Source organism: Dermacentor andersoni, chromosome 3, assembly GCF_023375885.2.
Source record: "Dermacentor andersoni chromosome 3, qqDerAnde1_hic_scaffold, whole genome shotgun sequence".
NCBI lineage: Eukaryota > Metazoa > Arthropoda > Arachnida > Ixodida > Ixodidae > Dermacentor > Dermacentor andersoni.
Genome location: NC_092816.1, coordinates 94,953,286 through 94,978,506, shown reverse-complemented (window position 1 = coordinate 94,978,506; position 25,221 = coordinate 94,953,286). Strand labels below are relative to the sequence as shown.

Sequence of the window (25,221 nt, the reverse complement as noted above, 5' to 3'; positions counted from 1 at the left end):
TGCGAGTCTTACAGGTGGGCAGGTTCTATGCAAGTAAATATGATAATTCCTGATCTGTGCCACATACTGTATGCAGTTTGCTGCACCAGAGCAAAACCACACCACGCGCAGTCAAGCAACAACTCTTTTTATTATTAACTCAGAAAGCTCGTCGATGTGCTCCAAAATGTTAAGCATTCCTCTGCGACAAGGAGATGGGACTCCGCGTGGGAACAGTAACAGCAAGAGGAGGAGAACACATGGTCATCCAAAAACGGTCACCTTAATTAGCATATGATGGACACTGCTCCCTCCCTCCCCCACCAAATGCCACCATGGTAAAATCAGATATCCACTTTAATCACAACTAAGTTAAAATAGGAAGACAGCAGCAACTAAGTCACGCTGAAGCACCCATAAAGGCATGTTACAAAGGAACTTTGTAGATATCTTTCGTACCCAATAAAAGAAGGTGTAAATATCCTCACCTGGACTGTGCTCCAACGCAGATTACATGAGGTTTCTTGTTGCGAATGAACTTCCTGAGGACCTTTAGATCAAGTTCCTAGAAACACAGTTTACGAGCAAAATGAGAACACCTTTGACCTAGAAATGCTTACATAAATGAATGACATGCAATGGCATGAAGGCATGTGGGAATACAATCCCCAGTTAAACAGGGATCCAGTGCAGGAGGATAATTGCAGAATTTGTGACATTTCAGGTGAAGACAATCTCACATGGTGTTTACTGTTTTTCAGAAAGTGCAATGCTGAGAATACCGAGACATGTGAATTGGGATTTGCTTACGTTCATTTCATCAAAGGTACAGAAGCAAAATCTCATAAGCATGCGATTCATTTTAAGTATAGTTTGGGTCTCTGCTCAAAACTAAACAGCAGCAAACAGTTGCAAATCGCTAGGTGGCTCTAAACTTAAAACAGCTGTGTAAATATATTGAGTGCACTAAATCAAAATCAAACTGTCACCTCAAGAAAAAGAACTTGCGGTATTTCTTAGAAAACATTTTGAGTATCCCAGGTCATGCAGCTTCCACTATCCCAGCCTGCAGCATAAAATGTGTGCCATGGTCAGACCATGTATTATAAAACAGCAACATGTGGACATCACAGGCAACATGGCATACAACTTCATACTGTCTGCCATGCTGTTCGAGCCCTTAAGTAGACATTATATGAAAGATGTACAGCACCCGTAGGAGACAATTTGTCTAATGCCACTCAGCAACATGCACTACTGACAACAACTTATAAAAAATGGAAGTTTTTTTTTTTTTAGTTCTGCATTACTGCAGTTGGCTGTGGTCTATTCTGCATGAAATGGACAAGCCCTGCATTGTGACACTTTGGCAATGAATTCATGAGAATGAGACAGTTATTTTGCCAAAAGAGCAGTTTATATTTGTTTAACATACTGTATACTGTTTGTGGCCTCAGGCCAATACTCCACCACATGCAGTCAACCCCGTAACACCTCTCAACTCTGGTATACAAATTATCGTTTCGAAGCCTTTTAGGGGGGGCCCCCCCCATAAAAAAAAAATGTTTTCAGTTAGGTGAACATTCCTAGCAAACAGTCTTCTTGCGTTTATTTATTCCTCCCCAGTACACTTCACCTTGAGTTCCCGCTCCTTCTCCCGCCAGGCATTCTTCCTCTTGAGCAAGTGGGGGAGCCTAATGTACTCCATCACTTCACCAGTGCCGTCTATAAGTGCGCCGAAAGCAGGAACCTCCCTGTGCAAAGCAACGCTTGGATTACACATTGGGTGAGAACTGGCATAACTGTGCAGTGCAGTGTGGAGCCTGAATGAATGACCAATCAGGGTTGTGATTTGGGCTTGTTGCGCACCATTCCGATGGCGTTTCGTGTAGGGCAACTACCTGCCACAGGGAAGCAGAAGAACAAGACGCAAACACAGCGCTAACTTCTAACAACCAATAGATGTGCTAAAAGAAGGTTGTTCAAAGTTAGCGTCGTGTTTTGTGCCTTAGCATTATGTTCGTAACTTGTTCTCTCTCTGCATCCATGCACTAGTTGCACTACACAAAATGCCTTCGTGGTTGCTAAGTCTTGCCTCAGAGCTACACCTAAGAAACTACGAAGGACGATAAACTGGACAGTGCTGAATCAATTTAGACCACTTGGGGTTATTTAATGTTCCCTGAAATCTCAGCAATTAAGTATTTTTGCATTTCGTTCCAGCAGCACAGCAACTTTTGCACAGTGTTGCTATAATTTTTTTAAAAGGGAGATGAAAAATTCTCGAAACTATTGCTACATGTTAGTGCAAGGTCACTAAATTCATCTCAAAAGTTTTTGAGTAAATTTTAGGTAACATAGGCGCTTTTGAACACTATGATATATGCTAGCACAGCGTAAGTCATTTACCGTAGGGACCATGTGAGTGAGGAATAAACAGCGAGTTTACCAGCAGTGTTTAGTGGGTATTAGTTTACTGTTACACTTGTGTAACAACAGACAATGACAGCGGAACTTCAGCATTTGCTCTCAAATTGTGAGGTTCTCAATGCAGCACAATTCCAAGTAACACAAGCAATCTAATTTCTTTAGCATGCAAAGGCACTTGGTGAGCACATTATCCCTGAAAATTTTCTAGTTCTTGGCGCTCCTGAAAGGATAGCAAAGTTCTGCAAGGCACACAAGGTGCACACGTTAGCACGGCGATGACACTTACGATGACCTTTATGAAGGTAAAATAATTCCAGCAGAACCCATATCACAACGGATGTCGACATCAATGCAATTAGCACGGAAGCAATGCCACGACACAGCGCATTGCCATCACCAAAACGCGTCACGAGGCACGTATGCAGCCGGGCTTCTCCCTTGCGCACCCCTCAGGACATGCTGTGCCATTTAGCAGCACCGCTGGAAAGTCCCCATGTGACACGTGCGACTATATACAATGTGATCTCACTATAAGCAACTTCAGAAGATTGCGGCAAATTGGTCGTTATTCTGAAAGGCCGTTATAGTGAAAGCCCTAAAATCAACCGCTCTGCCCAACAACTCTTCGGTTCATCTGTTGTCACCGTATGAGCTATCCATGAAAGTATCGCTGTTGGTTCTCAACCCACACTGTTGCTATTTTCCATGGATTCCGCTGTCACGCATCACCGAAGCACTATATAGTAAGAGTGGCATTCGCAAAAGAGATGCTGACACCAACAAAACCATCGGCAAACAGAAAGCTCCCTGTCGCCTCCAAAGAGCAATGTTTCTGTTTGCTTTTTTACATTTCTTGCCATGGACACTGCAACTAACTCGCTCGAGGCAGACATCTGAACTATTCGAAAGTACAAGCACATGAAACGACACAATACGGAAAGTGACTGTGTGGCATCGCCGCGAGCACAGAGGTTCGGTGCTTGTTGCAACAATTTGGTCGGGTGCCGCAACAAATTGGTTGCTTGCTGCAACGATCGGTTGTTTGTTGCAACATGTGAGAGCGAATTCCTCCCTGCACCGTTATATTTACGTGGTGGCCACTTTCAAATGCAATGTAAGATGTGGGAACATTACAGAATGGCACTGTATAAATGGGACCATAATACATAGGAGTCAGTGGAATTTACGTCGGAACCACAAAAACACGACGTAGCAGCCGGGAAACCAACAGCGAGGAACGCCTCAATGGGGTTCCACTGTTCTAGGAATGCTAATCACATTAGAGAAGAATACACAATCACTAATGCAAGCAAGTTTATCAAAAATTCATTGTGCGCTAAAACTTGTTAAAGTGAAGTACATTGAAATGAGATTTAACTGTGCTGTTCTAAATCACTGACTTCCAGTTCCACAAGTGCCACCATGTATTCACCTGCCAAACAGGGGTACCCCTCACCAATTGTTCTCGTAGGCAATGGCAAACACCCGAATGCCATCACGAGTGTCAAAGTCCTCGTCCTCCTCCATTTGGGCGTCCACCTGGTACGGGGCCACCTTTAGCCAGTTGTACAGCTTGCGGGAGCAAGCCTGGAAACGCACGTGCAAACAATTAAAGAATATAAAAATGTTTCACGCAAGCTAGCAGCAGTCTAAGTCTATCCTAGAAAGACACAGTGACGCAGAGGTCACAAACAAGCAGCTCGTAGAGCTTTATGGCACAGCATTTGACTGTTTTCTACCATGCTCTGATTCTGTTTGCATTGATCCGGAAACCTTTAAAATTGGAGCCAGTAAAAGTGTGCCTTAGTTTTGATCGTTCACCTGCTCCCAGAGCAATCAATCAGATCAGCCAAGTGATCACAATTCTATGAAATCTAGGTTCACAGTTCGAAGGTGAGAGCACTTTCAAGTGTGCTGAATGAATCAGGTGAATGTGACAAGCGTTGAAGTTCGGCTTTGTTGGTAAGACATACATAGTTTTGGAATGCTGAATTCAGTGGACAGACAAGGACAAGCAAGTCAACACACACAAGCGCTTGTGTGTCCCAAGGTGAAAGTGTTCCAGGCACTTGATTTCAACCAGCCAAATGTGAAGGGTGCCACTAGAGCGCTTAAAAGCGACCAATCGGATATTCCACTTGCAGATTTCAGATTCCACCTCCTTCTTTTGAAAACCCAGAAAAAGCTCCATCTATCCAGTGTTTTCGAGCAGAAGACATCTACAGAAATTCTAAATTCCTTCCATGTCTTCAATCAGGTTGGCTCAGCATATGCTAGACACCTTACTCACAGCCTATTTGTTTTAACAAATTACTATTACTTACAGACTATCTTAAAATGTTCTAAGTGCCTGCTCCTCCAAGAAAAAAAAAAAAACATTTTTCATTGTTCTGAACAGTTCAGAACACAGAAAAAGTTCAAATAGACCTCTGGACCTCTTCCTTAAGCTTAGAATCGCTGTGGCAACATTCTCATCCTAAGAAAAATGATGCTGTATAGTTTACTATGAAATAAAATCTATTATGATCATCTGGCTTGCTTGTCCTCAGTGCTGCAGGCTGCTAGTGCTATAATCACTGATGCTTAACAGAGTGAGCTTAAAGGAGCCCTGAACCACTCCTCGGGCTTGGTGAAAAAACAGTCCACAGATATCATATGCTGCTGCGATTATCTCAGTCAAATTTTGCAGTTGTGCGAGGTGTGTGGATCTCGCAAGCAGAGCAGGAAGTCACCTTTATCTCAAACGCTCTCTTTTCAACAGAAGCCTGCTCCTCACTCTTTTCTGGACGCTTCATTTCTTAACATAGCTGGTTCGTATATGTGGTTGCTATTGGCCAATAGGTGACGTCAATCAAGAAGGGTGTTTGGATCAATGCGCTTGTTCTTACTGTTACTCGGTATATTTATTGACACAGTTTATTAAACAGGCTAAAGTGAGCGAAAATCTGCTTTTGAACTTCAATAATAATTACGTACTTCCGGAAGAAGCCGACGACTCGGCTGCGGCCATTCACGTATGAATGAATTAAAGTTTGGCTATCCTGCTTATCGGTGTCGCAGTCATCAGGTCTCGCTGATTTCGTCTAGTTTTGAACACTCAACTAGCTCCGAACCCTGCAAAACTAAAGGTCAAACCACACGCACGTTTGCCAGCATGTGGTAATTCCTGGCTGCTTCTGGTTAGAAGGCTTGCCAGACTTCTCTTCGTAATGGGCTATAGATGGCGCTTTAATATGCACAAGTTGTATGTGGCTACTATCTGTCGGTCAAGCTGGTGCAAGACAAAGCCGGTCTGCACCATGTAGCACAGCCAGACTGGGTGCATATAAGTGCGAGCGCGCACTCTAGCCCCGTCATGCACAAAGCAAATGCTGCAGTTGCTCAGCTGTAGTCTGCTATGTAGCGTAAATACTGCGGCCACTGCGGGGTGCCACGAGTCCACTGGCTGAGCGCACTGCGGGTCGCAGAGGACAATCGCAATTGACATGCTTGGCTTGTCGTAGGCACCAAAATCAGAAATAGTGGCGTCTATCTGAACATCCAAAACCAAATTTTAACTCTACCACGGTGACGTTCAGTAGGCGGAGTTTTGTGGGGCACACCCAGCTCCGCTGTAGCCTAACTTCAAATGCATTTCTCTACTTCAAGAAAAAGTGCTTCAGGGCCCCTGTAATGTCCAAAATCAACACATGGGATGTGAGAGATGACGTAGAACAAGGCTCCGAATTTATTCTGAACTCCTTGAGTTTCTTTTTTTGATGCACACATAAACCTCACAATGCAAGCACTGCTGCATTCCACACTCCTTCGGACTTAGGTACTGCAGCCATGTCTACCAAGAGAAAACTAGACATTATAGATAAACCACACTGACAAAATCCAAATGAACCTGTAAACACATTTGCTGGCTTACAATTACTTTGAGGCTTTCTGCTTCAAGTGTCCAAGTTTGGTTTGTTCATCTAGCACATGCAGTTCCACTTTACACAACAATAAAACACTGGATTTAAACGTAATGCTCAAATTTGATCACTATACTGAATTACCTCTTGCAGATACTTCTATGCACAAATGAGGTCGCTGTCATTGCTATGGCCCCTAATTGTGCAGGATGCCTTTCACATACCGACAGCAGCTGTAGTAAAGCCACATGCCTCAAAAATAAATGCTTATCAAATCACACTGCACCAGCATTTGCCACACATCGGGTGTTCCACTCAAAACATCCGAATCCCGTGGCTCAACGCGGCTTCACGAACAAAAGTTGCTCTATGTGGTCAAGTTGCTCTATGTGGCCTATGTGTTCAGGTAAAAAAATCACTGACGATTACGACACCCCATAATGCGAAACTTGAGTGCAGCTGTATATGCGTTTTCATTTTTCAATATACTGGCTGGCACAGACAATTTGTCTCGTGCAGCACGTTGCAAACGGAGCAAAATGTGGTGTGACTGCCCCGCTAATCAGGAGTTTGCGAGAGGCAGCATGTGGGTGATGCGTGGGCGTGATTCACAGCAGCTGCCGCAGACAGACCTTCGCGCATGCAGCGATTTGTTCCCATACAGACGATGCACGCTACTCTGGCACCAACTTGTAGCCATCGTCGCCGCAGAGCCAGTCTTGTGCTGCACTAAGCTTTTCTTCTCATGCTCTCGCCATACCCTCCGCCTCTGCTTTCCTCCTTTCGCTCTCTTCCGTATCGCCATCTTTCATTTTTCGCATTCGCTTTCATCCTTCGCTGTGTTCATTCGGCCAGTTACGAGGGACAACGCCGATGCTCGCCGCAGGAAAGGCGGCCTAAAAGCTCCGCTCTAGAAAAAGATGTCGGTATCGAATAATGCTATCAAACAAAGATTGATTTACCTTTGTGAGCAGGTTGGCATGGCACATGCGTCCTTTATTTCAATTATTTATGAGATTGTCCAGCTTAAGCTACTCCCGGTGCATCTGTTTCCACAAGGTGCTTCTCAACTTATAAAATATTGGGATATGAAACAAAATGGCCACTTTCGTTGGACGTGATTTATAGATGTGACAACACAAAAAAATCCACCAATAACCTTTTAACCCTTTCGCTGTCGGACCTTTCTGGCCGTGACGCACCCCCAGTGTCGGCTTGCTTTCAGGGAACGAGCATAACAGGGAATGAACATAGCAATTTATTTTTTATTATGATTGGTATACAAATGACATAGTCAATGCAATATGCACATTTCAGTGTTCTGCAACTGTTGTTAGTAAACATCATCATCATCATCAGCCTGACTACAACATTCGTTCAACATCCGAATCTGACGATGCGAACTCATCTCTTCCTCGTATGAGACGCTGCCTGAGTCCAAATCCGAGCTCGGTTCGTATTCTGAATCGGAAGAGCCACCGCTCCAATGAGCAGACGAAGGTCCCGCGCCACTCAGCCATCCGAAAGTAACCGCACGCAGGGAGGATGCGCTTTCAGTCGCCCGCACAACGGAGAGAAATGGGACGTTGGGTGATCAAGAAGCCAGAGGGAGATGGAAAAAGGCTGAAACAAAGTTCGAAGGGCTTTATGTTTACTGCTGCAAGTCGGAAGCGAGGGTGCGGCGAGAGAGCGAAAGCAGCAACCAAGTCACTCTTTTCGGAGAGGCAACGGTGCGTGCGCCTGAACTTGACGCGCCGTAGTAGAAACACCAACAGAAGAAAAATAAAAACCTTCAAACCAGCGCAGATGGCAGAACAACCCTTGAACCCATAACCACATATGCGCGACGCATGATCCAGCGAACGCGGAGCCACCGCGCCACTCAGCAAAGAGAGAGGGGGGTGTGGCAGTCGCACTGTACTCTTCAATACATGTACTGTCACAGGTAGGGGCGAAAATACGAACTTGTAGAAAGAGTCAACAGATGGCGTGGCCAATCCAGGAGCGCCAGCTTTGCGCTGTGGGCTTACTGTACGTCTCCGCGCACGGCGTCACCAAGTGGCCCCCGAGAAGTGGAGCCTCACGACGCAGCACGACGGCGCACGGTGATAGACCCACCGCAGGTTCGAGCACCGAGCCAAAAGGCCTGGCCGGCCCTGGCCGTACGCATGGGCGCTCTCCCAGGAACACAAGGCGTCCAGGACAGTTAAGGCGTTTATTTATCACAAATCGCCAACACGTACCAGACTGCACCCAAAAACACGGAGTACACTCGGCGCCCGCGGTTCCCGATGGCGAGGAAGGCGGGTTACACGCCGCGTCGAACAATGGTTTGCGCACGCGGGCCGAAATGCGTTCGCAAACGCTACCTAGCGTTTCCTGTCACCGACAATGGTCTGCGACGGTTCGGACATGCAAAATGTGACAGACTGAGCACCTGCGACTACCGCAAGGGCGGGACGCAGAGCCACTCAGCAAGCCACACTTACGCAAGCTGACAAAGCACGTGAACGTCCCCAGGCCGGGGCGTTGGGGACACAAATAGCTGGTCGCTCACGTACCTCGCAGCTTGCCTCTCGTGACCGGCGCTCGTCCCTGCCGCAGCACCACCCCCCCACGCACGGCGGTCGTCCCCAGTCGGGGCTTCTTCCCTATGTCACGCCCCACAACCTAATCGGAGGGCCGCGTAGCATGACGTCGCGGGACACGGCCGCGGCGCCCTGGGAAAACGGCGCGCGGTCGAGGGCCAGGCATTTGGGAGGGGTTTTCCTCGCAATGGCGAATAAGTCCGGAGCTTTAGGCACAGCAACGACTGCGCCCCAGTAGACCGAAGGAACTCCCACAGCGCTCAGGCGCGAAATTTTGAACGCACGATAGAGAACGTACCGGTACGTCAGTGACACTGTGGGGGGGGAAGCGCGATGACATACCGGTACGTCCGTGACAGCGAAAGGGTTAAATATTTACTTTATGGCACACAGTGAAATTGCAGAACCAAAGCCAGTCAGTGCTCAAATTATGTCCATTCTGTAGACTAGCACCAGTTTTGATATATCTGTCCTCACTGCATATTGCCACTGAGTTTGGAGATCAATATATTGAAACTGGTGATCCTCTCAGGCAGCTTCAACCCCTAAATTGCAGTCTGTGCCAGTAGTCAATTAAAAACATTTATTAGCAAGAATTAGTCAAAGAAGGGCTTACTGGTGATTACTGCTCGAGTGCTGAGATCTGCCACTGCCATAAACTTTTTCAACAAGAATTGCCATTTTACCAATTCGCCAAACTAGGAAGTCACTGAAGGAGCTACGTACTACTATACTCGTGCTTTGAAACATGTCAATTTAGGTCTAATTAATATGCATACTCTTGTTTCTGCCCTCCCCAGTTCGAGTGATATTGCAACGAGTTTACTTTTTAAGCTTTGGAAACCAGATGCACAGGGCCGTGAAATTGAACTGAATGGTGATAATTTATAAGAGGCATAATGTTTTAAAGTTTCTCTACCACGGTCCCAACGTGAGTACAGTACACATGTGCACTGCAGTAAGTTCAATTACAAGTAAGCACTCATTCTTTTTGCATCCCACATGTCGTTAAGAAAAATAAACGGGCACTAACCACAGCCATCAGAGTAGTAACGGAGCACCAACAAACCAGATCCATCAGAGAAATAATGGTACACCAACAAGTGAGACGGAACACCAAGACGTAGCATCAACAAGCCAAAACCCACCCCTGCTGCCCAGTGCTGCACCTCACCTTGATGATGCCCTCTTGCGCTTCGGTGAGCAGCTGTGCCTTGAGCTCCTTCTCAAAGCTTGGGTAGAGAAATTTGCTCAGAGCAAAGCTGAGAGCCTCACTGCGCTGGTTGTTCCACTCCTGGACGTTGTTGCTGAACTCGTCCTGAGTGGGAAGGACAACAATGCGCACACACGTCACAGGAAAGTTCAAAACTGGCTCTACGGAGCACCACAGACAAGTCTTGTTTCCCCAAGTACCACTCACAAGTGAACAGAGGGCAATGAGTGCATCGAGCTACCAAGCGAAACGGTGCACCTAAATGCCGACCACAGGTTACGAAAGACAGGCAAAGCACACTGCTACTGCTTTTAATTTATGCACTAAAGTTCACAAACAAGAAATGCTAACTTAGATTAGACTGCTAAAGTATTTTTTCAGAACATTGTCTTCATTATTTTCGTCATAAGAGGTTATTAGAAGAGAAAATTAAAGTTCCCCTTTCTTGAATTTCCTGCCATGAGCCCAGGCACTTGCACATCAGTGTAATATTACAAATTTCAGAATTTTTTCTAACTTGGACAGTTATGGCTAAGTAAAGAATCCTGAAGATTGCCGAGTTCAGTGTTTGGCCTTTCCTTTAGAATGCAATGCAGCCCATCTCTGCCAATAAGAAAATTAACTAGGCCCTAGCACACAGCATAAAAATCTGTGACACCACGGTGAGCTGAGACAGGAAACATTCAAGGCAACATAGCTATTTCTGGATTACCAAGCCTATTCCCACGGTAGCAGCTGCTCTTTTTGGAATTGCAGAAAGGTATTTTACTAATACAGGAGAAATTATGCTTCTTTAGTGCAGTTCTCACCTCCAATCCCAGCAAATAAGGGCAAAACAGCACTATTACTAACCATTACTATCACTGAGGTAACCATAGCACCAATTTCTCAGAAGAAATTAACAATTCTTTTTCAACAGCAAAGCGGTAACTAAGACATGATTCCATACACACGCTGTTGTTCACGCCTGCTGAAACAGAGCATGAACAGCTGAATTTACTTATCATAAGCCGATGTCAAGTGTAAATACCCTGTAGTAGAGCTGCTTGATCTCATCAAGGTAAACTCCAGGATTCGACTGAGTGCTTCCATCCATAGAAATAGTGATTTGGAGCAGCTTCTCATTTTCAGCCTAAAAAGTTGAAAACAGAAATCCAGTCAATATTCAAACAAGCCTTACCTCAGGGCAGTGCCCAAGATCAAAAGAACAGGAAACAGACATCACCTGAGTCATGTTAAGAAATTGTGCTCCTTCCAAATCCCGAACAGGCTTGTTTTTCAGGTACTTGACTGGATAGCATGGGTGGTTCTCATCAATTTCCTAAGGAATGCAACAAGACAAGGTAAACACGCAGCCAATTTTCTTGGCAAATCTGGATTCAATTGTCGAGAAAACAACTGCCGTTAACAGCAGCCAAAGTGGCATCGATAGCTGGACTGCAGATAAAAGAAATGCCATTATTTCAAAACTGGATAAAAAATGTCGCCGACAATTATGACACTGCCTAATGCGAAATTTGAGCACAGCTCTTTAGTTGTTCAGAATTCCACAGGTTGCACTGCTCCCTGTTCAGAAAGTGTGAGCACGAGAATGCATGGCTCATGCGGAGTGCATTCTCTAGCAGCGGCGGCACAGATGAAATAGCACATGCGCAGTGGGTACGACGCCCATGCCAGCATTTTGTTTCCATACATGGTGTCGGCGGACTCGCTCGCTGCATGCCTTAGTAACAATGTGTCATCAGCGACTGGGTGACGGCACACACCACTATGGCGCCACTTCGTGGCAGGCTGCCGTCAAGAAGCACATCTCCGCTTTCCTTCTCACCCTTTTGCCATACTCTCCTCCACTTTCTTCCTCATGATTACGCTGCACCACCTCCAGGCACTTGCTTCGCTATCGCTGTCTTTCATCCTCCGCAATGCTTCACTTTAAAATCTAAGAGCTGCACTTTAAAACCTAGTTCTACAGAGCTTAAAGTAAACTCTTGGTGATATAAAAAGGCATATCACTGAATTGCTTAAATGGCCCCTCACCAGGTTAGGCCATTTTGAGCTGACAAGCGCAGAGCACACAATGCGCGATAATGATCGTGTCTGCAAAGTATTACATCGCTACGCGCCGCAAAAAGATATGAAATTTCAAACCACATGCCGTTTTCCCTTCTCCTTGCAGCCACTGCGCTTCAAGCCGAAGGATGACATACACGTGCTAGTGCACCTACGTACATATGTTCGCGCTGTGACGTCGCTCATGGTGACATGTGACTGAGAATTATTCAAGTCAACATCTGTTATTTGTGTAACATGTTGTGAGAACAGACGAATTAAAGCTTAGAAAAATAAAACAACACAAACCGAATGTCTGCATGTTTTTGTTTTACTTCGCACCGCAGCAAGAGAGTTGTACTTCTGTTTCGTCTGCTTGTTCCCACGTTGTGAGGTCGCACGCGCAGACACCGAAACTATGTCATTTTCTACCATGTTTCAGCGCAGGATCATGCTCTGTGATCCCCGTGTGTCTGCCTCAGTATTCGTGTAGCACAGACTTATACCGCTAGTCAGGTGTTCTCATGCCCAGCGTGGAAAATCACGTGCTGCGTGAAACGAAACAATTGCAACAGCTCGCATGCGACGCCATCAGCGGAAGTACGCTGCGCCGCAAAAAGGTGAGGAGAAAAAAAAATGAAGGCAGGGCCCGCGACGCATTCATCGCGCAATCCTCGAGGTCCAGTATGGGAGAATGCAGGGAACGAATTTCGCTTGTGGAGAATAGACGGGGCAAACGGAGGGAGCGTCTGTGATTGCAGTGAAGCTCGTCTCCTGAACTCGAGTTTGCAACACTGAAATAGTTCCATCTCAGCAATTAATGAGCCGATAAGAAACATTTTTGTGGCAGAAAGCTTTATAGAGGACACGTAACAACTTCCACTGTATAATCAAAATTTGTTACGAGGCCTGGTGAGGGGCTCTTTAAGGTACATTCTTAGTTTCACTCAGCTAGTTCCTACTCTTTAGTTACTAAATTTTATGGTTTAAGACAAAATTAAATTTTCCATCTCCAAAAAAGACTTGTGCAGAAACCACTGAAGATTATTGCCAAAGTAAGCGAAGCTTATTCTGTCTTGTACCACAGAGTGCTTGTCTGTCATCTTTCTCGTTTTCTTCTTTCTTGTCTATTTGAAGCGGCATCATTTATACTGTGGTTGTTGCATGGCTGCACCTCACCATCCAGCATAGGCACAACAGCAAGATGCTCAGCTGATCTGTCGCTTTTGTTATGATTGGTATTGGTACACAACACGGGGACACGCTGCCCGTTTAATGGCGACAGATACGAACTCGCGTCAGCAAGTGTATGAGCCCGTCTCGGCATCGTTTGTTTAAGGAGAACTTAGCAATGCAAATTTCACAATTATTTTGCATGAAAAACGCCGTCCAGAAAGCAAAATTTTTATTGTTATATTCGATATGCGGTGAATAACGTATTGTTGGATATGGGTTCTTTTCTCATAGCCCTAATGTATAAGTTGACACTGTTAAGTGGACTTGTCATTACATATGGTATTGCTATAAGTGGACTACGCTGTGCTACCAGTTGTCACTCAAAACGAGCAAATGACCCCATTTTGCTAAATACAAGAATAAAAAACCTACAAGACCTTTAGAAACATTTTATGGTGTTCTGTACATCAAAACAAATCTATTTATATTATAAGAGTGCGCATCGCTCTAGTTTTGGTGCACATCTGCTGCCCTCATACTGACAACACTCGAGAGTCGTCGCTCAAAGCCATCCCTCGTGTGGGTTTCAACTTGTGAGCGACAAGTGGAAGCGACAGCCATCTCCGTCGCATCACTTGTCGCCATAGTGCACAAGATCGCTTATATGGGGTGTACGCTGAATTAAATGAAATGAAATTAAGTCAAATTGAAGCCCATCAATTCACAACACACACTTCATTTTAAAAAACTACTTGCTCTGTTCATGGTCTCTATCACTTGTGAAGGGAATGAAAAAGAGCGATGTAGCCACCTCATAACCAGGTAGGCATGAGCAACTTCTCTGGCTGCTCAGAAACCTGCCATTGCTCCAGTGCATGGAACTACACGGTAGACATGGAGGTACTGAGGACATGGCTGCTTGCCTTCAGACCCTTCTTCGTGGGTGAAATGCTGATCTTGGCTCTCTCGAAGAAGGTTTCACGTATGCACCTTCGTACCAGAGGGTCCATAGCAATCATCACTGCCACCATGTATCGCGCTGCCTTCAGGGCCTCGTCGGGTGTTGTGAAGCGCCTGCAGAATGAAAATAAAGATGGCAGCGAGCCTCTCTTTTCTTCCAGTGAAAAATGTGGTGCACCAAGTATGCAAAATGTAACAATAAAACATATTTTCTGTAGCCTCGCATATTTATGTGCCCCAATACAGATAGCAACTGTCACTACTTACACACCGTATTTACACAACTCTAACATGCACAATTTTTCCAAAAATTGCCAGTGCATTACAATGGGACACAAAACCGAAAATAGCGTTCGTGAAATTAGCCACACTCTACCGTCGGAGCGTTCAGACGCAGAGTCATCACCATCACAAAATGGTAATGAAGCACCTTCGGGTTCATTCTGTGCTCAACTACCATATTTACTCAAACCTAACGCATACGCTTTTTCTGATAAAACAGGTCCAAAAATAGCCTGCGTGTTAGAATCGAGTACGGCCCTAAATCTGCATTACCATATTGCCATCGGCATTTCGAAATGGCCTCCTTGTACATGCTTCGAGCCTATCCACCGTAGCTTCCTCCATGTGCTGTAGTATATGTGCTTGGGTTAGTCTACCGTCCATCTTCTCATCTTCTGCAATTGCTCTATCAGAATAGAAGTGCAGACTGCGAAGACCTGCCGAATTCATCACGATGCCGCAATTAAAAGGAAAGAGATCACGTGCGTGGAGACGCACGGAAATCGGGTCGCATTATGGGCATTTGGAGTTCCCGAAACTTGCATGTGGGACTGGCGCAAACAGGAGAGGCGTTCTACTCCGTCGGCTGCTGAGTACGGTGCGGCCACGCAGCCCCTATCTTGAAAGTGATATGCGATGGAGACGGAGTTTACACATCTCGACGCACCATGCTGTGTTCTTGTCACTTAGTTTGTGTTGAAGCAAGAGGCCGCACAAAGGTCAATTCACTTGCTCCTGCTACCGCGCTTCCTCACTCCAGTGTTATGATGAAGAGTTTCCATGGTCAATGAGTGAGATGTGTTCATGTTTGCTAGTGCACATGTGACAACGTTTGTTAACCCTTTGAAGGTTTTCGCCGTACATGTACGGTGGCGGTTTTCTGTCCTGCAAGGTCTTTGCCGTACGGGTACGCTTTCGACCCTCCGTTTAAAATTTCGTGGCATAATGACGATGTGTGCTTACTGGGAGGTGCTGTCACCTCTTGGGACTTACAAGAAGCTTTTGAAATTTGCGCTACCTACTTGTGGAGATAAGCAAAACTGATTTCTAACTTCAGCGCGTCGCGCAGACTGCGGCAACACCCCTTTTGCGGTTTCGGTTTCGCCGCGCGATCGCAAAGGAGGCACGCGAAGCGTCATTTTTCTCTTTGTCAGCACTCTCCTGCAGAGGCGGTAGAAGTTGATTTTTATCTTGATTGGCGCTGCTCTTAGCTTGTTTATAATCGCCGCTCGCGAGGTATTCTCGCTCTCAGCGGGAACGCGCTTTCGTTTCCTCTGCGTGATCGCAACGGAGGTGCGCGAAACGTGATTTTTCTCTTTGTCGGCACGCTATCGCAGGAGCGACAGAAGTTGATTTCTATCTTGATTGCCACTGCTCTTAGCTTGTTTATCACCGCCGCTCTCGCTCTCTGCGGCAACGCGCTTACGCGAGAGGGTGCCTCAGACCTCTGCCCAAGGCAGCCGCAAGCAGAGAAGATGTCATGTGTGCGCCAACACAACTTGTCGCTACAAGAGAAGAAGATGCACGCATTTTAGGTGTGCAGACTGCGATAAGGCACTGTGCGGAGACCCGTGTTTCAAGGAGTACCACACTCTGAAATACTATTGAACATTTTGCAGTTCTGAGTGATGCCGACACCAAAATAGTGTTCCTAATTTTTTTTACTATTTATTCCCGACTTTATACATCTTGTACATTCAAGATCCGCAATAAAGTAATTTGACCACCTGGGAAAGTTTTTTTCGAGATAATTCGACCCTCAAAGGGTTAATTTAGCAGGCGAATGTTTATAAGTTCATACGGCCGAAAAAAGTTCTACCCTTATTTTTCGTATAGCTGTCTACTAATTTGCTATTGCAATCGATGCTTCACCTTTCGACCTTTCGGGCCAAACGACGACTTTTCTTTATTTATCGTAACTTTAGTGCACTGGGAGTAAATCTTTCTTTTTCCGAATGAGAGAAAGTTGTATTCCTATACGAAAGAAGGAGGTGTGCAGTACTGTAAAGGACTTTCTTTAGGTCATGGCAAATGGGTGCGCATTATGATAGAGGGCATATTTTTTTTCATTTTTTGGGGGGGGTCACGGAAAACTGGTGCACGTTACATTCGAGGGCACACTACAATCGAGTAAATGCGGTATGATCTGGAGTGTCTGTTTAGATCAGTCACTTTCAGAGATACTATCCCTTTTGTGAGGTTTCACGCAACTCGTTGCTGGTTGAGTCTGCATATACAGCAGCCAGTGTTTTCAGCGCTGAACAAGCTCAGAACCTGCACAGTGCAAGGAACGCTTTCGGCCACAAACTCCGACAAGTCCGATGCAGTCACATAAAATATTGTGAAAGTGATAGTAGCAGCCCTAAATGTGATTGCTAGGGAATACCACCCCTGTCTGCTTGGTATCTGCGGCCAATAAAGTGCAAATGGTGGCGATGACATACCGCTTTCATTGAGAAAGCTAATTTCAAAAAAGAACTTTTCCCTTTTGTGAAGGTAAATTCTGCAGGTCTCTTAATTCTGATCCCGAACGTAGGGGGTGTGCTATGTTTCTTCTGAAAAATAAATCAGGCACATGTTATATTCAGGAGCATTTTTATTTTTTTACTTCAAACCCCCGAAATTTGGGTGCGCATTAGATTTGGAGGCATGTTAGAATCGTGTAAATACAGTATATACATGCACAAAGAATGAATGAAAGCACTGGAACAACTACTAGTCCTGTTTTTGTTTTCTTCCCCCTCCACCTGGTGTTTTTAGAGTTGATACCAATCTTTTCATCTGGGTGTTTTGAGTGTTTGTGCAGTTAATATGCGTGCGAGCTGCAGTGACCAACTAGCCAACCTTTCAGTCTTGATGGCAGGGTACAAGTTTTCAAGTCTAGCATGACAACACCGAACATGTTTCAACTACAGCCTGCTTACTATGTGCAAGCAAAAGCGTTCAGGGGCTGACACTTCAGTGCAAATGCGTATGTGGCCAAACTCTTAGATGTCAAATAAATAACACCTTAAGGTTGGGAAATTCCAGACTGCACTGATGTAATGAAGCAATGTGACAACTTTGTGGTGCAAACTGGGGCAAAGTAATGTGCAGCCGAGGAGATGGCAGAAATAATTTCTAGAACAGCGGCCACAGGCAAACAATAGTACAGCAACATGTCTTCATAATTTTCAGTACGAAGCTTGGAAGACATGCACCTAAGTGGACAGTACCAGCCCCAACAGAAAGGTCCCCAAATGCCCAAAAGTGCTGAAGAAAAGGAAACTCACTTGCTGACAAAATCAGTAGCGGCCATCAGGGGTTCAACCGGAAACTGGTCCACCTCGTGCCGCTGGTAATTGTCTCGAAGATTCTCTCCGAACTGCTCTGGTGTCAAACCAAACTTTTTTGCAAGGCCATCTGCAAAAGAGGGAGAGAAGCGCTACTCATTACAGTACCTAAGAAAAGTTTCACAGCTAAAAGAGAAGGTGGGGAAGACAGAAGCATCTCATTTATAATACAGTCAGTCAAGTGTACAAGTACTTTAGGCTCTCAGGTTCACAAATCTAAATGTTCTCTTTAACTTTTGAAGTACAGTGCGCTATCACAATAAAAACACAAAAATAGCACAAATGGACCTACCGAGTCCCATGTCACGGCAAATGTCAAACAGACGCTTGCGGACAGGATGCTTCAACCGCTGATTCTCATCATCCAGCTCCTCAGGTTCCTTGGCCGGTGTATTCTCGCCGTTTTCACCAGTCTCAGCTTCTGCCTCTTTCCTCTTGCGCTTGCGCATTGCCTCCTGCATCTCGGGTATCTCTTGTGCGTAGTACAGAAGGAAGAACTGGTACACATCGCGCAACTCCTCGGGCGTCTGCACCTCCTTCAGCCTGCAAGAAAAATGAATCTGTCAACAGACTGGCAACTTGCTCAATGCGTGCATATGCAGCTGGTTTCTGGCCAATTATATGGTAGCACTATATTACCCAGCCATTGCAGCTCTGTTCAATTCAGACAGAAAGATGGCAGCATAGATTTGAGACAAAGCCTGGGCAGATAACATTCTAATAAAGATTAAAGGGACACTAGAGGAAAGCACAAAGTCGAGCTAGATCAACAGAGCATTCATTTAGAAGTCTATCACCGTTTTCTCTATGCCAATATATAATTTTTTGCCTGGCAAATTGCCTTTGAAAGTCCCACTGTTGCTTCTCCATTTGAACTGCCCGTGCCAAAGCAGAGGACTTGACGTTACCTCCACGTGACCACCCTCTATGCCATTGTTGTCTTTTGTAGACTCTTTTATTTTGCTCTTTATACGAAGTGTACTGTTTGGTGGGTGTAGGTGTTCAGATTGCATGGGTCACTCTGTGGCTCTGCTTGGGTTCAGGTTGCGAGTTATGGTCACTTGAGCCTCCGTCGATGGAGCCGGCAGCTTGGTGAATCGCCACACGCTGCCGCCACGGCCGTTGTAAACGGAGAAAAGTGATGCCGTTTACAGTGGCTGTTCTTTGAAAATCGGAGGTGCTGACACCACAAATAAGAGGTACCTTAGTCAACAATAGATGGAGCCACTCCGGTTTTCTATTTCCATCATTTTCTCGCTTGCAAAAGCTCTGTGTTCATTTCGAATGAAGAATTCGTTATTACAGAAGCATCATCTTTCATTCTAGCTTGACTTCATATTTGCCTTTAGTGTCCCTTTAAGCAAGGCATGATCGTTGGCAAAGCCACGAAATTAGTAGAATAGATAACTAGGGGCCCGTCAGAGTTAAACTGGATGCCATTAGAAGGGAAGCACAGTCGAGGGCAGTAGAGAATTATAATAACTGAATGGCAAGATTATGACTACAAATACAGGCAATGGAGAGTTAGATTTCTCATCTCCTTCAAATGGTTGAAGCTCTACAACGACAGTGAAGCCCAGATAATTTGAAATCGATTCATTCGAACTGACAGACACGTAATTCTAACTGCTCTGTTGGTACCGGCAAAGGCTCATTATTTAAGTACAGAAAAATTCCCACTAATTCAAACTCAAAAAATGGCGCAACAGTTATTTTCAAACAAAATTTATTTTTCCCACAGACCACATTTTGGACAAACCCAGCCAAAGGCAAAGGGTCAATGGGTCGCTAGCTACGGCAATGTCGCGTGCCATGAAAATGACAAGGAAAGACACTCAGGGAGCCAAGAACAAACCAAGGGAAGCAGAGCAGCAGGCACCTTCCTTTCCAATCCACGTTCAAAGGAGAAGCAAAGAGTCACCTAGCATGCACTTGATCATGTTACCACGCTCACCTGCCTCCTTCCCCTCCCCCTCCTTCCCTCTTAGTGCGGGCTTGATACTGTTATCGCGCCCTCATCTATCACTGACCCCCATCGAGCGTTAGGAGCGCTCAATACCATCCCCAACACTGGGCAGTGAGGAGGACGGCATGCATCAAGTCACCATCCTTCTCAGCTCAACCTCAGACGTTTTCCTTCACACCCACAGCAAACGGCACACAAGGCGCGGTCTTATCGCACTTGGACCTTACACAGAACCTAGTCTTCTTCCACCACATGTCGTCATGCACTAATGGAAGAAACATAAGACTTTTTCAATGCGAGCCCAGTGACGATTTTGGTTTTGCACATTGTACCGGACAATTGATCAGGCGCTGTACTTAACGGGAACTAGTTTTATTCTAATAATTTTCCGGTCCCCTTGGAGTTCGACTTTACAAGATTCTAGAGTAAAATGATGCTATCAGCATATTTTATGTAACTGCAGGTGTGCTCTTCACTAAGAAGGAAAGGCAAAAATTCTTAAACGCTAAGGCATATGTGGGGACGCTCGACTCTCACACATCCCTTGATGTTGTTTTCCCTACATGGCCCTTGGGTCTCCTGTAATCTGGTTTTGCCACATAGCTCGGTCAATGTAGTTGCACAACAGTACAAGAGATGGCACAAGTGTTGCGCTGCTAACACCACCTATCAGTGGTGACACTGGGCACAATATGGAGTAGCCTCTTCCTCTTTGGCTTGGGGTCGGCAGAGTGCACTGACTTGTCAGCACTCTCTGCAGGACTGTCTCGCGAGAGGCTTCAGCGTGGGGCACCGTGAAGGACGAACACAACCGTTCAACCACACCACCATTCACATCCCCGTAGATGCGAATGATTAGGTGTTGGTGTCCAGAATGGGGGGGCGAACATATTCGCACGATATCCTGTCGCGGTGAGTCGGATTTCCTCAATTCGTCAGCGCTGTGGGGATGCGTGACTCTCACGCCTCCCCTGAGATCTAGTTTTCCCGCATAGCTCGTCTCCTGCAGGGCGGCTTCGCCCGCCGCGTGGCCTGGCGCCCGCGGCGGTCGGAGTGGTTGAAGCGCAGTGCGAGAGATGGCGCTAGTGTTGCGCTGCTAACGCCCCCGACAGGCGAGGTTACTTGGGCGCCGAAAGGAAGGCGCTTGGGCTGTTGGGTTCGACACCGTCGAGGAGTGCGGACGTGCCGTGCTGCGCATGCGCCGACCCATGCTTCTGCGAGACTGTCTCGCGTGGCCGCCTTCGAACGCGCCACCATTCGCGTGACCGTACACGCGAACGACCAGGCGTTGGGCTCCAGCATGGGGCGAACATATTCGCTCGCTATGCAGTCGCGGTGAGTCTGACTTCTAGATTTGTCGCGCGCCCATCGGCATGTTTTGGGGATAGCAACTCGGCTAGCAGGCATTGATCTATGAAAGGTGCAATAAATGCCCTTGTGATTGTTTGCACTACGGTGTTGTCGTTCCTTTGTCCCAAGAGTACGGAGGAGAACCCCACATCTGGCTGCCCAACGTGGACCTCTTGGGGCATCGGGCGATAGATTTAACAGTTTTGCTTCGTTCGAGACCTTTGTTTGAATCGAAGCGCAGGGCTAGCATGGATTTTGATCGCTAGCATTGGCGGCGTGCTTTCTTGAGAGAGGCGACGGTGGCTGTAGTGTGTTTGAACTTATCAACATGCTAAGCCTTTTCGCAAGTGCTTTTTTTAATGACATTCGTTGGTACGAGAGCCACGTGGTCTGCATCCTGGGAGAGCGAGGCTTAGCACCCGCGGAGCATGGCCAAGCCTGAAGCGAGTGAGTACGGAAGCCTCGTGGGTGGTCCGAATTTCTTATGTAAATAGCTTCTTCTATCTCTTTGACTCTGAAGTCGCGGCTCTGGGAGCCGGGTGGCCGCGGGCCACGGGTGCCACTACGGGCTGACTGGTATTGCAGCCTGGCACCGGGCGCTCCCACACTGTCTGGGACGGTAGGCACCATCAACTCAGATGCTGTGTGCACCGAGCGGGGTAGGACCACCTAACAGAGCTGACGTCTCCTCGCTGCTGCCTTTTTTCTTGCGCCCATTTTGGGTGCTGTTTTTTGGATGCCGGTTGTTGTCAGGGTAGTGACGCTTTAGGCCTAAAGCTTTACGGAGCTGCCTGTCGCACATGGAGGGACACAACCTGGTGGACCGTGGCGTTGAGGTGTTGCACTTTGCTTCCCTCATTTTAGTTAGCCTCGCACGAATTGAAATTACTCGTTCGACTCAAGGAAGCGAGCTTCGTTCACGTGAACTTAGCATCTGAGTAGCTGCCCGATCTTTTGCTAGCCGAGTTGAACATCGTACCACGTGGGCAATGCGCATGCAGAATTCCTCTCCCTTGCACTACTGTAGTGTTTGCCGAGTGTGTTGAGTTTACGCAGCGTGATTGGAGTCACCCCTGGCTTGCTGTCACATGCACGTCGTCTGCGCTGCTGCCCCGGACTACGATAGAGTCACCCCGGGCGATGGTGATGCTGTGGCCAGTTCAGCGCAGCGACTTCGGCGGCCTCCTGCATCCAGCTCACAACCCTCGGCGGCGGACAAAAGAGCCGGCGGTCACCGACAGCTACGACGGCTCTTGCCAGCAGGGCGTGTCGGCGCAAGCGACGCTTGCTCTTTCCGACTACTGCGTCGCCGTTTCCGGAGTCCTGGCCTGGAATCGTGCCGTCGAGTCTGCAAAGCTGCTGTGACCGGCAGACACCAGCGGTGTACCCCAAGGACAGTCGGCTCGCATGTTATGGACAGCGTGTGGACATTTCCTCGGCGCGGCCACTGTTGCATGTACCACCTTGTTCGCGAAGCACGTGTTGTTGTTAGAGTGTGTGTTCGCCGGAATATGTAGTGATTTAAGGTTGGGGGGATGTGGGGATGCGTGACTCTCACGCCTCCCCTGAGATCTAGTTTTCCCGCATAGCTCGTCTCCTACAGGGCGGCTTCGCCCGCCGCGTGGCCTGGCGCCCGCGGCGGTCGGAGTGGTTGAAGCGCAGTGCGAGAGATGGCGCTAGTGTTGCGCTGCTAACGCCGCCGACATGCGAGGTTACTTGGGCGCCGAAAGGAAGGCGCTTGGGCTCTTAGGTTCGACATCGTCGAGGAGTGCGGACGTGCCGTGCTGCGCGTGCGCCGACCCATGCTTCTGCGAGACTGTCTCGCATGGCTGCCTTCGAACGCGCCACCATTCGCGTGACTGTACACGCGAACGACCAGGTGTTGGGCTCCAGCATGGGGCGAACATATTCGCTCGCTATGCGGTCGCGGTGAGTCGGACTTCTAGATTTGTCGCGCGCCCATCGGCATGTTTTGGGGATTGCAACTCGGCTAGCAGGCATTGATCTATGAAAGGTGCAATAAATGCCCTTGTGATTGTTTGCACTACTGTGTTGTCGTTCCTTTGTCCCAAGAGTACGGAGGAGAACCCCACAGCGCCCATCGGCATATTCTATTGATTGTAATTCGGCTAGCTGGCATTGGTGTAGGAAAGGCGCAATAAATGACCTTTTTGATTGTTTGCACTACAGTCAAACCCGGCTATATCGAACTCGCAAGAAAACGCCTGTCAGTTCGATATAGAGCATAATTCGATATAAGCCTGCTAAATAATTGGATGTCATAAAAGCACATACCATTTATAAAATCACTTTATTAACGAAACTAGCTTAGTTTTCTAGCATTTTCTTCTGCTTGGGCAATTTTGCTGCCTGCGACGCACGCACTTCCCCACGTTGTCAAAGGAGTCGGAGCAGCTGAGGCCGCAACCTTCCGCATTTGCGCAGAAGCGCCGGACTAATGCGAGTGCACCAATCACTTTGGAGGATGTGGGCAAAGGACCGTAGTTGCTTTCCTCAATGTGCCTTTTTCATTTGTGCTCGGTACGATGTCGGCGATGTAGTCTTCGTTTCCGGCCTCTACCGTGGTCGCGACAGCATCATCTGCACTCACCAACTCGTCCACCGATGATTCGAATGTCCCGGAAATTTTCACAGCTCGCTCCAAACTTCGGCAACACCGGCAACGGCTTCGTCACATTGATCAGAATTTACAGTCCTCACCGAGCACGCGGAAACCGGCACGTATGAAGAACCCCTCGTACACGGCCGTGCGTACGCGTCGGGCGCCATGGGCACCGGGTTGAGAGTCTGGCCACTTTAGCCCTAATCGTGCCGAGAGTGCTCCTCGGAATCTTGCACGCTGCGGGGACATCCAACTTCTCATCGCGTTCGACGCGATTTATGATTTCGAGCTTCACGACGAAAGGCGAATTCTCCCGCTTCATCACGGCAACACTGCGGGAGAAGGCCCACAAGGCGCAAACACGATAAACCAGAGAAGCAGCCAGACAACTCGCACTTTCACCATCTTGCACGAAGAGAGCACAAGAGCCTCTGATTGGCTGTCTGAGCAAGTGCTGTAGGCGGGCCAGGATCATTTTTTGCTGGGGAGTGTCGCTAGATAGTGATCTAAAGAAAGGAAGGACGCTTGATTCTGCAACCCGTGAGGGAGCACGGCGAAGCGTCATCAGGGGAGAGGGGGTGGCAAGTGAAAGATGATAGAGAAAGAGGGAGGATGTGGCCTAATAGACTCCACTATGCGCGACGGGGGAAGTGTCGACGGCTCGCCCGAACAGCCCGAGGCAGCGCGGTCACGGTAGGGAGAGCGGTTGGATGGAGCCGCGCCGCCGGGTTTCCCCGCTACCGCGAGGGAAAGCCAACTTCTGGGGGCACTTTTCCGCCGCTTGACGTTCGATATATCGGGAGTCACTGCAATATTTGTTCGATGTAAACGTAATTTTTGCTATATATACTCATTGTAACTATACCGTGACCAGAAATCATTCGATATATAGAATAATTCGATGTAAACGGGTTCGATATAGTCGGGTTCGACTGTACTATGTTGTTGTTCCTTTGTCCCAAGGGCACATTTTGAAACCTCACAATCCACCTTTTTCATGGCGCGACAGTGCATGCATCCTACCCTAGTGGATTAGTTGCAAAGGGACATTTTGGAAGGGACGTGCACGCAGCCGTGCAGCCTGATATTGGGGGAAAGTCCCCCCCCCCCAAAAAAATGCACACAGATGCGCATTACAGCAAACACTTGTGCCGTGTACCGCATTGTAACTCCACTGATATACAGCTCTATGTAGGTGCGGTGTCGAAAACGTGCGTAGCACGAGACTGCAACTACACTTCAAAACAGAAAGTGGCAAGGGCGTCGTACAGACTGCCCCGTCAACCATGTAGTTGCCGCCTTTCATTGATGGCAAGCAAACTTGATGAAAAGCCCCTGCGTTACACTTGGATGACAGTCGCTTTGAGAGGT

The 25,221-nt window shown here is 47.3% G+C and overlaps 1 protein-coding gene across 1 annotated transcript in view; it reads right to left on the bottom strand.

The window, feature by feature from the left end:
* The window catches only part of Spt6 (transcription elongation factor Spt6), a 101,353-nt gene that overhangs the window by 56,171 nt on the left and 19,961 nt on the right, over nt 1-25,221 (bottom strand). Inside the window, exons 12-20 of the mRNA XM_050189070.2 lie at nt 18,204-18,454; nt 17,852-17,981; nt 14,261-14,411; nt 11,338-11,433; nt 11,143-11,244; nt 10,074-10,217; nt 3,866-3,996; nt 1,616-1,733; nt 468-544 (exon numbers count right to left, since the gene is read on the bottom strand). Of these exons, the coding sequence (XP_050045027.1) occupies nt 468-544; nt 1,616-1,733; nt 3,866-3,996; nt 10,074-10,217; nt 11,143-11,244; nt 11,338-11,433; nt 14,261-14,411; nt 17,852-17,981; nt 18,204-18,454 (1,200 nt within the window). The remainder of the gene's footprint in view (nt 1-467; nt 545-1,615; nt 1,734-3,865; nt 3,997-10,073; nt 10,218-11,142; nt 11,245-11,337; nt 11,434-14,260; nt 14,412-17,851; nt 17,982-18,203; nt 18,455-25,221) is intronic.